Genomic DNA, 14,276 nt, shown 5'->3' with positions numbered 1-14,276 from the left:
TATATGAGATCACAGATGCTTAAAATTATGTCCACCTACTGTTAGCTGTCACATTGTTTATTAAAGAAAAAAACTTTCAGTCCAAACATAAAGGTGCCAGCCCAGTAAAAATCAGTAATATTTGATGTTTTTTACTCAAAATGATGCAGAATCAGATTATTAACAACAATGATTATTAACAACCTCGTTCATTGTGTGACTGACACCACCAACGTTAACAAGACGTTTACACAGCTCTTATTGTGTGTGTTCTGTTTGGGTTTCTGGCAATGAGTAGAATTACTAAAATAAAAAAAATAAAAAAAAGAAAAAAAAAAAGGGGGATATAGCCCAAAATGTGAAAATAGGAAAATATCACCATTTATTTCAACAAGGTAACTATAATCCAATTACCACTCACTGAAACAGTAACTGAATACAGTTACTCATAATTTGTACTCTGATTATGTAATGCTGGTACATGTAATCTGTTACTCCCCAACACTGTTAGTCAGGTCTGTGATGTGGAGGTGCTTCTGGATTCTAGAAGATGTCCAAGCACATGACTCATGTTATATCCTCATGTAAGACTCTGTATCCACATCAGCTCTGACATGATCACTGTGATTCACTTTCACTTTGGAGCTGTGGAGATGTAGACAGGTTGATAATAAAGAGTTACTCAAACATGTGCGAATGAAACAAAACACAACTCCAGGAGCAGTGAGCTGATCTACAGCGCTCAGGACCATTCCCAGATCCAGATCTAGTCTCGGTCAGGACCTTCTCTGGAGGACTTGACCTGTTGTGCATGTTTTGAGTTGATTGGGCAACCAGAGGCCAAGGCAACCCAGGAGTCAAACCAGGGACCTTGTTGCTGTGAGGTGAGACTAGCCGGTCAATCAATGGCACTTTTAAAATACAAAATACACCTTGAGGTATGGTTACTCGCTCACTGAAGTTGTTTTTACACAGTATCTGCTTTAGTCTGCGTGTCCTTTCATATAGTTCATCAGACGCAGTACTCCGCTCCACTCGCCTTCTCCTTCAACTGTTTGTTCAACACTTTTTTGAAATAATCTGGAGCAAACATACAGTGATCAAAGACACACATCTCTCTCATCACTCCCTCCCTCTCTCTCTCCTTCTCCCCCTCCTCTCCTCTCTCTCCTCACAGTAAGATACTCTCTGAATACTTAATACTGGCCCATAAAACGCCAACACTTGAGCGTGGCTCAAATGAGAGACGATTCTTTACCAGAGAGACACCCTCCCCTTCAAAGCCTCTTTAATAAAACATACTGGGCTTCCTCATCTCCTTTCCTCTGCTCTCCTCTGCTCTGTTCTCCTCTCTGCTATAGTGGGAGCTGGTGGTAGGATTTGGCTGCGTGCTGCTTGGTTTTTAACTTCTAATCACTGCTTAAAGACTGGTTTAAAGGTTCTAATATTATATTCTGCTAAATTCACTTTTGGAAACATGTTTTTAAAATGTTCTTCTCAGAAACCTAACAGGAGATGTGTGGTGTTTCTTTCTCAACTTGACTTCTCCCTGCGAATTTTGCAAAAAAGCAAATACAAAAATAATAGACATTTTAATAATAACACAATATTTATTTATTTAACTGAAAAATGTACATCCTTACTGTGGCGGGCTTGCACCTCCACAAACCTGACTCTTATTTAGGCCTGGAGCAAGGTCTCCTTGTATTGTTTGACGTGAAACTATCTCCATGGAGAATGCATGAGAATGCAGATTGAAGTACAGTTTGAGCTTTCTGTTTCCATGATGCAGGTGACGTGTCTCCTCTAGATTTACTCCTCAGTGCACAAGCAGAACTTTGGCATATCATATTCTCAAAAATCAGGGTTAAATGACATAGGCTATACTTGTGCTAGCACTTTGTAATAACACTTTGAACAGTCTTCATAAAGCAATGAAGACTAGAGTCATAATGAACAGTAGTTTATAAAGAATCACTCAGGGTTAATAGTTCAACTTAATTAAAGCCAAACTCCTTCATTGAGGAGTTATAAACCTGAATCGTTGTTAAACTCACCTAAACTATGTGTTCATTGTGAATTAAGTCTTTGTGCGTAAAATGGAGTTAAGTTGGAAAAGTCAAAAGACGAGGGACTTTTTCTATCAGCATTAGCATATGACATGTTAAATACATGATGTATATAGTGTATAAAGTGTATATAGTGTATAAAGTGTATATAGTGCATAAAGTGTATATAGTGTATATAGTGTATAAAGTGTATATAGTGTATATAGTGTTCAAAGTGTATAAAGCGTATATAGTGTATAAAGTGTATATAGTGCATAAAGTGTATATAGTGTATATAGTGTATAAAGTGTATATAGTGTAAAGTGTATAAGTATAGTGTATATATAGTGTAAAGTGTATATAGTGTATATAGTGTAAAGTGTATATAGTGTATATAGTGAAAGTGTATAAAGCGTATATAGTGTATAAAGTGTACATAGTGTATATATAGTGTATATAGTGTATATAGTGTATATAGTATATATAGTGTATAAAGTGTACAAAGTGTTTTTAGTGTATATAGTGTATATAGTGTATATATATGTGTGATGGTATGAAGGCGTGACTTGGCTGATAATGCAGATCATGTTTCAAAGACAAGCATGTTGGATCATATTAAGATATGTATATGTGTTGTATGTAAAAGAGCTCGTCCTGTGCGTCGCTGTATGTTTCTTTCACACACTATGATAAGATTCTACTCTGAGTTATTCATGAAGGCCGTGAGGTGGATGATAATGCAGATCTGACTGAACTGGAATTCATTTGAACATGTATTTATTCATTAGAGACCATGTAAAGCTGACATACATACATTTATACAAAGTGAATATTACATATGTTCAAAGAGTGTTGCTCATTTTACTACAGAAATCATATTTTTAATTAATTACTCACTGCATTTATATAGCACCTTTCAAGACACCCAAAGAGCTTTACAGTTCATTGTTCATTCACTTCAGCTCAGTGGTGGTAAGCCACTATTCTAGCCACAGCTGTCCTGGGGCAGACTGACAGAAGCGAGGCTGCCAATCTGTGCCATCGGCCCCTCTGACCACCACCATCACTCACACACACTCCACTTTCATATTCATATATTATGAACCTTTGACCAGCTTCCTGCCATTAAACTTGTCTGTTTCAATGGAGCAGTTGAAGCCAAGTTACTGGTCAGATCTGTGGAGAGGCGAGTCCACTCACATAACTCACATATATTCAGTTTTATGTGTTTTTATTGTTCAAGAATCATCATGTTTTTATTGTTCAAAATCATGATGATTTTTGATGCAGTTTTTCTTGAACAATAAAAACACATAAAACTGAATATATGTGAGTTATGTGACATTACATCAGTGTTTTTGTTCCTATAGTTTGAGAAAAAAACATGTGTGTGTTGTGTGCTGGAGGCAGATGTCCATGGACAAGTACCTAAACAGCAAACTCACCATCCACCAGCAAAGTTTCACAGAGCACCTTGAAAAAAAACAGGTCATACATTCTTACAAACACATTGTATCATTATTAGAGTTTTGTTTATTTGCTGTTCAGATCGATAAAAGCTAACATCAAAGCTTGTCGCTAATGAATACAAATCATGCATGTTGAGCTAGCACGTGTCCCCGGCCCACGCTCTCTGTCCTCACTTCATCACTTCAGGAAGAGCCCCTGATCCGAGCGCCCCTCTCTGGCGTGGATTAATTAAGCTCCGATGTGCGCAGCACACATATGCATGCTAGTGATCCATCTTCCCTCCGGCTGTCATCTCATTATGCTGACCATACCCAGCGTGGTTACCAACGGAAGCTGCCGCCTCAGCACCGCCACCGAGGGGGAGGGGGAGGGCAGGGGGCACCAAAAGAGCCAACCACTCTGCCGGCTTCATGGGGTTAATTAATTGCGGGCCCGTGCCTCCAATTAGCACCGGCTGGTTTTAATTGGGGGATGAATGGGCTCCAAAGGCTTAGGCGGAGAGAGAGGCAGGAGATCCCTTATGTTCACATCACAGCGATTTTACAACAAGACAACAGAAGCAAACAGGCAGGGGAGGGATTCTGAAAATATGAAAAGAAATATGATGTTTTAGAAATATGTAGGCTATAATTCATCAACAGTATTGTATGTATTTATTTACAATGAGACAATAGGTACAGGTATTATCAGTTTGTTACTCTATAACTTACAGTTCAATAGACTGAGCTAACAAACAGTTTCATAATAGTTTCAGTATAGTTAGCTCCCCCTTCAGGCAGATATAAGGCAGTGTCCACCAGTGTTTGACCCATGTCCAGATCTTGAGCTAGTCTTGGTCAGGCCTACCTTAGCTGTAGGATTTGACCTGTTGTTCATATTTTGGGTTGAAATTACTTCCTTTATTTGCAAGTGAAAAATTTACCAGGACTGAACAAACAACAACAAATCAAAATAAGAACTTCCCAATGTCAGACAGACACCGTTATGTTTGTTTAAAATATATTTCTTATAATGTAGAATTTGCGTTAACTGACAATGTAATATTTTTGCAGCCCTCCCACAAAGCACGGAATGAGCTCTGATAGTCACAGTTCAGTGGCCATGTGTATTAGTCCTGGGTGGCACATTGTTGGCGCATTATTATCACTGTGGTTATTACGTCTTGTTAGTCTGAGCATGCTTCACATAGTCCATCGGATATTGTTATCTTCCATCTCTTCATATCCTTCCCAAATCCAAGCCTCATATTTTGGCCTTTTTCTGCATTCCAGTTCCTCTACCGGAGAAATGAATTAGATTTGGTTTTATTAAAAGAGTTTGTTTTTTATCAAAGACCATTCTTGTGTGTACAATTAACATAAACATTATGTTTATTTGATGTACAAGGCTAATAACACTATCATGATCGAAAGCGGTTCATATCTCTATTTGATTTGATTAAAAGTGCCAAGGGTGGAGAATAAATGTGATAAATACATGGTTTACCTCAAGGTAGAGTTATGGCACCTCTCATGTTTAACACAATAAGGCAAAATACTGAATATAGTTATAGAGTTAGACGACTCAGCCTTTGTTTGTTATTTATGTACACTGGGTTGTCCTGCGTGGGGGAAAGTCTTGAATGTGGAATCTTCTTGTTAATGGGCGATGACTCAACACACTACACTACTACTCCCCCAAACAATTCAGTAGTGATCTTTCCATCCTGACTTTCTTCTCTTCTCTTCTAGGGTCCCGTCTGCGCCAAGAGGACACCCCACCCCGCATTGTTGAGCACCCGTCGGACCTGATCGTGTCCAAGGGTGAACCGGCCACTCTGAACTGTAAGGCCGAGGGCAGACCCACCCCCACTATAGAATGGTACAAGGACGGGGAGCGCGTGGAGACGGATAACCCGCGCTCCCAGAAGATGCTCCTGCCCAGCGGATCCCTGTTTTTCCTCAGGATAGTGCACGGCCGCAGGAGCAAACCCGATGAAGGATCTTATGTGTGTGTTGCTCGGAATTACCTGGGAGAGGCGGTCAGTCACAACGCGTCGTTGGAAGTAGCCTGTAAGTACTGCATGGGTTCTGGGATGGTTTTACAAAAGTTTGGACTAAGCTTCATAGTAAGACCAGCAAGGAGTTTACTCAAAAATGTGTGAATGAAATCAGGTAATACAGTTTTTAATAAAATGATTAACATTTAACATACTTTTATTAAGCAATATACCTTGTACTACAGTGTAATCATCCTCATAAAGCAGTATGTTATCTATTTAACAATAGAAAGACAATTGTTACCTTGACTGTTTTTGCACAAAAAATAAAATAAATAGGAAATCCATGGTCTATTAATTATCAGTGGATATCACTTTTTCATTTTCAGACTTGGTTAAATTATTAAGGTTTGACATAGACTTAATATTGGGTACTTTAATTGTAGCTGGTTATCCAGTGTAATTACTATACAACAGAATAATAAAGTACATCACTGAGAGTGACGCTAAAAAAGTCCCAAACCCCATCTGGCCCAAAGACTTCTTCTAATTAACAGTCTTTGTGCACAATTTTACAGTTAATCTGGCTTTTGTCATGTTAACCGAACCATCACTTAGAAATGGAAAGCACTGCATTAGAGTTACACATTTGCCAACAAATGTCGATAATATTGATCCGAGGCTGGTTTTACAGAAGCCTGGTCTGCTTTGTGAATCCATCCCTGCATTTGTTCTCCCGCCGTGGAGAGAGCTGTGGGTGAGAGCTGTGGGTGAGAGCATGAATGGGACCTGATGCCTCTCTGGTTTGTTGCACTGTTTCCTGAATGTTGTTCATTTGTTTAAATAACCCTTAAAAACATGGCTGTGAAATGTTTTTGAGTGGCTAGAGAGTTGACAGTTGTTGAAAAAAAGACTTGTTTTAAATGTGGATGCTATTTGTAAGTTGTAAGCTGGTTTAATGGACATGGACAAGAGAATCAAACATGGGGTCCCTCAAGGTTGTGTCTTGGCACGGTTGAAGTTTCATATAAAAGAAACTGACTTATTCATTTCACACAGTTTGATGTATGTATGAGTCAGGTGTGTAATAAAATAGTACTTCATATAGCCCTTAAATGTATTTATCTGTGTATAAATACTTACAACATACAAGCGTATAAGTACATGTAAGGCAGAGAAAATAACTTTAATGTAGCTCAATACACAATAGGCATCAAAGTGCAGGTTAATTTGCATTAAATATATGTAGAAAGAACAATAAAAAGTAGGTCATTAACTTAAAATAATATAAAGCCACATAGCCAATATAAAAGCCACAGTGTGTAACTTTTTAGTCATGTTTTTTCATTGTGGATGTGTTTATTGCACGGAAAATGTATAAAAACCTGCACCCTTACTATGAGTAGGCACACATTTCCACAAACCTGACTTATTTGGCCTGTTTCCACGGATATGTTGTTTCTTCAGCTATAATCTGGAATCATGCAGGTGACGTGCCACATCTAGAAAGTCACATACTGTACCTTTAAACAAGCTGATCATAATTATGTCCCATGAGTTCATCTAAACTGCCATTCAAAGTGTTTTATAATAGTTGGGTATAATTTTGACCATCAGCAATTACTCGAACACTAACACACTGTATCCCTATAATATGTTATGGCACAGATGGTATTATTATTAGATATGGATCTGAGCTGGTTTGAAATGGAAACTTTGGTCTGTTTGGGTTTGTATTGGTCCATGATTTATCCCCTCCAGCCGTGGAATGTGGGTGAATGGCTGCTCCAGTTTGCTGTCTCCACTCTTTCCAGCCTGAATGTGCTCACTGGTTTGAATAATCTCAGAGGAGAAGCCTATTGGACGCCACCGGTGCTCCCCGGCCTCGAGGATCCAGAGGGGGGGGCGGGTAGGGCTCCGATCATCCCAGGGTGAGTGCTCCTCTATAGGGCCCTCGGTAGGTGGTCAGGAGCCACAAAGGGAACAAAGGGCCCAGTGTTTGGACCCTCTCCGGGCTGTGTGTCAGAGAGATAGATATGAGGTTTTATATGAAAAGGAATGCCAGAGTTGCGTCCCTCTTAAGTCATCCTTTAATGAAGCGCGTTTCTGGCTGGTGTGGATTCCTTGTATTGTGGCCAGAGCGGAGCAGCTTTGAAGTGGGTTAAACGTATCAAGGGTCTGTGAGTAAGCCCTCTCTGTCACTACACTTCACTGTAAAAAGAACTGGGGAAATGTACGAGGCAATTACAATTTGTAAAAGTACAGTTTGACTTTTTCAAGATAATTCAGAGTGGTAGAGATGTGTTGTGTTCAAATTTGAGTCATTTTTGAAGAAAGTGGTTTATCAATGGTTTGTTGGTGTAATTTCACCAGTTTTAACTTAAAGATACTGTATGTATTGTGCCCTCTTACTGTTATAAATGGTACAGAGGACACATCCACGTTTGTCTCATTCTTAGTTTATGGGCACAGGCCTCATGTGAAAACTCAGAACCTCCAGAATTCCCTCCCAGAGCTGCAGAGGCTGCACTAGCACTGACTCATGACTGGTGCAGGTGTTGGGTTTAATCTACACGACTATCAACACTGTTCTGCAAATGTGTAATATGTAATGTAATGTAAGACAGATGCAATATGTCATCTTCTTGTCTCCAAAAAAAGTGGTTTTGCTTTGTCTGGAATATTCCACAATATGGCATTAAAATTATCAATCTTGCACAGGTGTTTATATTGATGAAGAAACTCAACACATCCATTATTACTCTTGGTGGACTTGCCTCTCCACACACCTGACGTGTAACTGGTGGCTTCCAGGCAAAGCAATAACATCTCTGAGGCCCACTAGTTCTTTGACTGATTACATCAATACAGAAAATAATATTTGGCACTGACCGAGTTTTTCCCATGTATTTGAACAAAATGAGTTTTGCAGTACTACTAGTACATGAACATTCACACAGACAGTGGCTCCCTCTTTTCTGCATCGCTTGAGGAAAAACAAAAACTAAAACACAACACTGCCCACATGAGTCCATCTTTCCCACAAGCAGGGAAGAATTTAGCTCCATAAAAAGCTTCTTTATATTGTATAAGCAGCTCTTGAGATCAAAATAAGTCTGACTTCATCTAATTTTAAAGCGTTTTATTGTCCAGGAGGTGCACGTTATCATGCTAGTTGTTTGTAGCTTTTCCGTGACTTTGTTTTGGTCTTTTAAAGTTATGAAAAGTAACTTTAGAGCAAACTGTTTCAAATGATCTAGTTGTGTTTTTCACATTTTTAACACTGAAACACAGGTACAGTGCCTTTAATCCAGTCATACATCATTCCGATTCATTCTTAAATTGAAATCTAATAACTCAAACTCATTCTCAGTTCTAGTCTCTTTTTGCAGTGCTCTCCATGTGCGCGGTTTACAATGACAAACCTGGGGCTAGTTTGGGTTTCCGCAGGTTTTCGCTCTGACCAAAAAGTCTGGAAATAAACACAAGCAGAACAACTTCTCTCCTCCTGCGGTCTCTGGCTTCTCCGAGTCTAAACATTTACTCGAGGCTGCAGACTCTTTCAAGTCACTACGCTCTCCGTCACTCCTCAGATCCATTCTCTCCGCTCCGCACTGTCTCTCCGCTCCGCACTGGAGTGGGGTTTGTAATTGGGATTCCACATGGTTTTGCTCGGCCAGGTCGGACCGTGTGCAGTGAATATAAAAGCTGACAATGGACGTGTCATTTCCAGTGCTTTGATCCATCCAACTGGAACGCTAGACTCTGTTGCTTAGACTTGCAGGTGGAGGTGTCAGAGGAGCAATGAAGAGGAAGCATGGGAGATTTGGCCGAGGAAATATCTTGTTCTGAACCTCGCCTTTAGCGGTGTTGAAGTAGAGGAGATAAAGACGCTGATGGTTCTGCTGCTTTGCACAGCTGAAACCAAAGGGGAGATAGAGCGTGCTGCTTGAAAGATGATTGGTTAGAGACAAAGGTATCAGGCTCTGATTGGTCACATTGAGTCAGTGTTGTGCTCTTATGGCCTGCAGTTAAAGTGATATTTTCCTTCTATGTATTAACTGCCAAGACATAACATATTTAGATCATCATGTTTTATGAGTTTCACTTTCATTTTTGATGCTCCGAGTTCCCCTTCACTTTGCTAAAGAAGCTACTGCACATTTACACACATGAACAGTTTGTTTTGTGTCATGTTTTTGCACCGTATTTTCCACACTATAGGGTGCTCTGGATTATAAGGCGCACTGTCATTGAATGGTCTATTTTCGAACTTTTTTCACAAATAAACCACACCGGACTATAAGGCGCATTAAACGAAACACAACAGTTAGATAAGTCAGTCAAACTTTATTTAACGCGTTCACAACAACTCTCAACTTTGTTCAATTGTAATGCGTAAAAAAAATACTGTTGGAGATGCTAAATTATCGTATTCACAATAAGTATTCATAACAGTTCAAACAGTTGGGCGATTCCAGCGTCCAGCACATCCACATCCCTCTCATCATTATCTGAGTCAGTGTGGTTACTGTTCCCTGCAGTTCAGTGATGATTCGGGTCTTGGTGAAAGCTCGGACCACAGTTGATACTGATCCTTAGCCCGGGCGTCCACGATCCGTAAGTTGCTTGGTGCTGTCTCTCTGTCTTGGTGAATGTGTGTTCTCCTTCTCTCATCCACTGCGCCGACACAGCTCACACTTTCACTTTATAACAGCCTTGAGTTTAAAGTGGGCGTTGTGAGTGTGTCTCTTGACAGGTGCATTTAGATATTAAAAGGAATCACAGTATGTATTACTCCTGATGCTCCTGACTACTAGAGCCGTAATGCTGTAAGTGGTGCGGCTTTGTACTTTACTAAAGTCGTACTAAGACACCCTGATAAATAATATAAATAAATAAGGCGCTCTGGATTATAAGGCGCACACTTGTTTTTTTTTATTAAATTAAAGACTTTCAAGTGCACTCTATAGTGTGGAAAATACGGTACATTTATGGAGAATGACTGTGTGGGAGCATGGGTGACGTAGGACATAGTGGAATGAGCATTGTACAGAATCTTACAGCTAATCTCAAGAACGGTTTGGACAGGGCCCGGGAGAGATTGCAAAATGACTCCAACATGCATGGATGACATCTAAACCTTTGGCCAGTATATCAAGAGAGTTATGAATGTATTGTGCAGAATATTTCCAATCTAAAACATTGCTTCGTTCATCAGCACAGCCAAAGCACCTATCCCTGTCTCACGTTACATTGAAAACAGGCTGTAGTCTTCGTGATGGCTGAACCGTGTTGACAAATTAGTTCCCTTGGTTTTTTAAAGAGTGTGCAGTGGCTGTGGTAGGGTCAGTCCACTCTCTCCTGCTGGACATGAGAGCTCAGATGTCCCAGAGGCTGTCAGCGAGTCCTTGGTAACCCTATCAGGACCACGGGGAGAGGGGGAGGAGGAGATACAACCCCTCCTGTCCGTGTGGGAGTGCATTCTACCCGCTCCTGAGGTTAGATCAAGCACAATGGAAAAGTGATTGGAGCTTTACATTCAGAATGGAATCGCGACTGACTCAAAAAAAAAATACGAAAGGTTGCAATACGTCAATTACCTGAATACTGCTGAACCTTGTGTGTGTTTGTGTGTGTGTGAAATCAAATATTTTAAAATGGTTTGTCTAGAGGTGTTCTTCACTTTTCTAACTCAAGACTAACATCTTAATTATTCACCAGGATGAGTTTCTTAGCACTTTTACCAATTTTGAGAGTCCAAAGCAGCGTCACGATACTGCTAACATAGGGTGGTGACCATATTTCCGTTTGTGAAAACCCGGACACTTTACCTCGACATTGAACTATTCTCACCTCGCTACCTGTGCACTTGGCTTCCCAATTGTCTCGACCAGGACGGAAAAGGGGGAATTTCTTGTACAAGTCATCATTAAATGTGGTTTGTGCTTTGGCATGTTGCAGACTGACCAACTGTTAATCCAACTGTCTGCTCGCTCCTTCTGAGTTACAGAGAACTACGAAACTACGAATTTTAACGGATCATGAAAACCCGGAAATTTGCATCACTTTATTAAAAAAATCCCGGTTGCCCAGGACAGGGTGTGGAAAACAGACATGTTCGAGGGAAAATGGACCTTCACCCTATGCTAACAACAACTAGCATGCTAACATCACAACTAGCATTTCTTCACGGACATTTAAAACGCTTAATAATTAGATACAAAGAGCACACGGTGGTCAAATTTTAACCTGAAGAGTTGTGGTAACAATATATCTATACTGGGGTACAACAATAAATCTGACTTTATTACAAGAAAAGAAAAATTAAACTGTGTACAGCCTCTTTTCAACAGTCTCGCCGAATTCACAAGTTCTGGGAGTTGAATAATGTTGTTTCATCTTTTGTTGACACTCTGCAATTGATACTCCATGTTTAAAGTCCACATAGTTGCAGACTCTGGTGTTTTTGGAGCTCAAATTGCTTCACAAAGAACAATTCTGAAGATGGAAGCTTTTGTTTTGTTTGCCTTATTTGATCTGCTTCAGTTTACTGAGATATGAAGGCCACACTGCTTTTTGTTTTTTCAACGTATTGCAAGCCTTGAAATGTAAAAAGCTGAACTTATCGAATGGAGTAACGCAGTCCGATATCTTTTTACATGGACACACACTTCACATTTTAGACGAGCTTCTTTACTCCGCGGTTAGGTAAGGCGGGAGACTGTCTGCTCCTGGTAAAGTGATAGCAGCTTTAAACGTGACATATCGCAAAAGTGTTCTTAGGTTTTACTGGATTTTCCCCTAAAAAAAAGTTTAAGTGCATTTGCAGACAGATGTTCCATTGTAGACCTGAAAAAAGGAGTTTTAGAACGGCACAAATGTCTTACAGATGGAGAAGTTTACTCCTACACTGTATATCGTGAGTAGATTAAGGTGAAGTGTCTTGCCAAGGGACTCGAAAATATCAAGAGGTTTGAACTGGTGACCCTTTGGTTGGTGGGTAAAAGCGTAACCCACTTTCACCCCACACTGTACCACTGTGTTTATAAGGCGCTAAAGAGGTCTGTAACACAAAAATGAAAAGGTTTGTTGGTTCCTGTCACACCAGGTTTGTCAAAAGTACCGAAAATCAGACATTAATCGATAATGAAACTAATATCGAACTAGGTACTCATTTGAGCAGGTATCGATACTAAAAACATCCCATACACAGGACAGAAGTTGGTTTGAATAATTGAAGAATTGGTATTGAGTATTGAGTGTGTTCCTTAGTGTTACTGAAATTGAGTTTGAAATTTTAGTATCATACACTGCAAATTTCTGTGATCTGGCCAAGATTTTAAAACTTATATCAGGTTATTCATCATGTTTTCAGATTTATTATCGACTTACTAGTTCTGGGATGCTCCAGTCTAGAAGTTGTTTATTTTAAGAGAACTTGTCAAGTAAAATAAGCTTGCTGCATGGAAATATCATGTCACTTTGTTTTCTGTTTATATCTGAAATTTTGGCCAAGCTTTTTTGCAGTATGACAACACTGATTCCTACTAGTGCCACTGTGTCTTCAGGCAAGATATTTTTTTCCGCATTATATGAAAGTAAAATCAAGCTTTAATGCAGTATATATTTTTTTGCTGTAAAATTGTTTACTTTTATTCACACATCCGGTTTCATCTCTGGTTCAAATAGTCAGTTTGTGGTCAAAATAGTCAACTGAAAATACTAACATACACGTTCTTAACCTAATTTTGTGCTTCCAACTGTTAGTCACAAACAGTTCAAATGAAGTCATCTAATATGATTTTCCAGAGGTCTGTAGAAGCTGATATTTTTCGTGTTTATTTTAAGTATTTCATGTTAAAACGTGAACTTGGCCGAGCGGATCGACCAGAATATAGAGCAGGTTTGGAGCGCTGTCAACTTTCGGATTGCTTTTTCTGTCCCGGGTTCAAACAGTCGTAATGACAAGCCTGCGCACTCTCTCTCCCCTCCGTCGGGCCGTGTCGCTCACCCCTCCGCATGGCTCATGCTTAACCCTATACAATTATGTTGTCACGGTAACATCCATAGAGGGGAGCGTGGTTACGAGGCTTCTTCATCGGTTGTCAAGAATGTATAGGAACCAGTTTTTCTAGGAATTGTCTGCACCAAGTATCCAATTTTAGCCAGGAGATAGAAAGAAAGAGACTTAGAACTACTTAAGCTGACATGTCTTACTTTAAAACACATTCAATGCTTTACTATTCTATACTATACTATATATTTGCTACACTGTTCCATTTCCCAAAGCTTCAAATAATGACAAAAAATGCAAAACAAAAACATATTCACTACTATCCATTAAGGTACGATATCATCACGGTATGACCCTCACAGTACGATAGTTATTGCGATATCATGGGAAAGCTCATGATATGGTAGGGGGTACGATTAGGCCTGTAACAATAATCAATAAATCAATTAATCGTATGATAACTTTTTTGGCCATGATAAATTCTATTTGCTTGTTTGTTTGTCTGTGCGGGAAAACATGAAGCCGCAACACAAGCGCCGCTGTCAGAGTGACAAAACAGTTCATCGCCGAGCGCCAAAACAAGTCATGATGCCGAATCAACAGGAGTGAGCGGGACACGTCTCAACAGCCACATGCGTCAAATACAGCGAGCGCACAAACGACGAGAGGAAATGTCTCAAACCCCAACAGCCGATATAAACCCAAACTTGAGTGACAGAACTAGCCCCACCCCCGGGAGCGCCTGAAATCCAATGAAATCCCACACCGACATGATACCGGACAT

The 14,276-nt window shown here is 39.9% G+C and overlaps 1 protein-coding gene across 1 annotated transcript in view; it reads left to right on the top strand.

Moving 5' to 3' along the window:
* LOC110172732 (roundabout, axon guidance receptor, homolog 1 (Drosophila)) overlaps positions 1-14,276 on the top strand; it is a 413,603-nt gene that overhangs the window by 53,362 nt on the left and 345,965 nt on the right. The window contains 1 exon segment of the mRNA XM_055166979.1: positions 5,228-5,548. Within this exon segment, the coding sequence (XP_055022954.1) occupies positions 5,228-5,548 (321 nt within the window).

Source organism: Boleophthalmus pectinirostris, unplaced genomic scaffold, assembly GCF_026225935.1.
Source record: "Boleophthalmus pectinirostris isolate CB_2022bp ecotype Guang Dong unplaced genomic scaffold, ASM2622593v1 HiC_scaffold_9, whole genome shotgun sequence".
Classification (NCBI taxonomy): Eukaryota; Metazoa; Chordata; class Actinopteri; order Gobiiformes; family Gobiidae; genus Boleophthalmus; species Boleophthalmus pectinirostris.
Note: the sequence above shows the minus strand (reverse complement) of the source record. Positions and strands in the feature narration are given on the sequence as shown.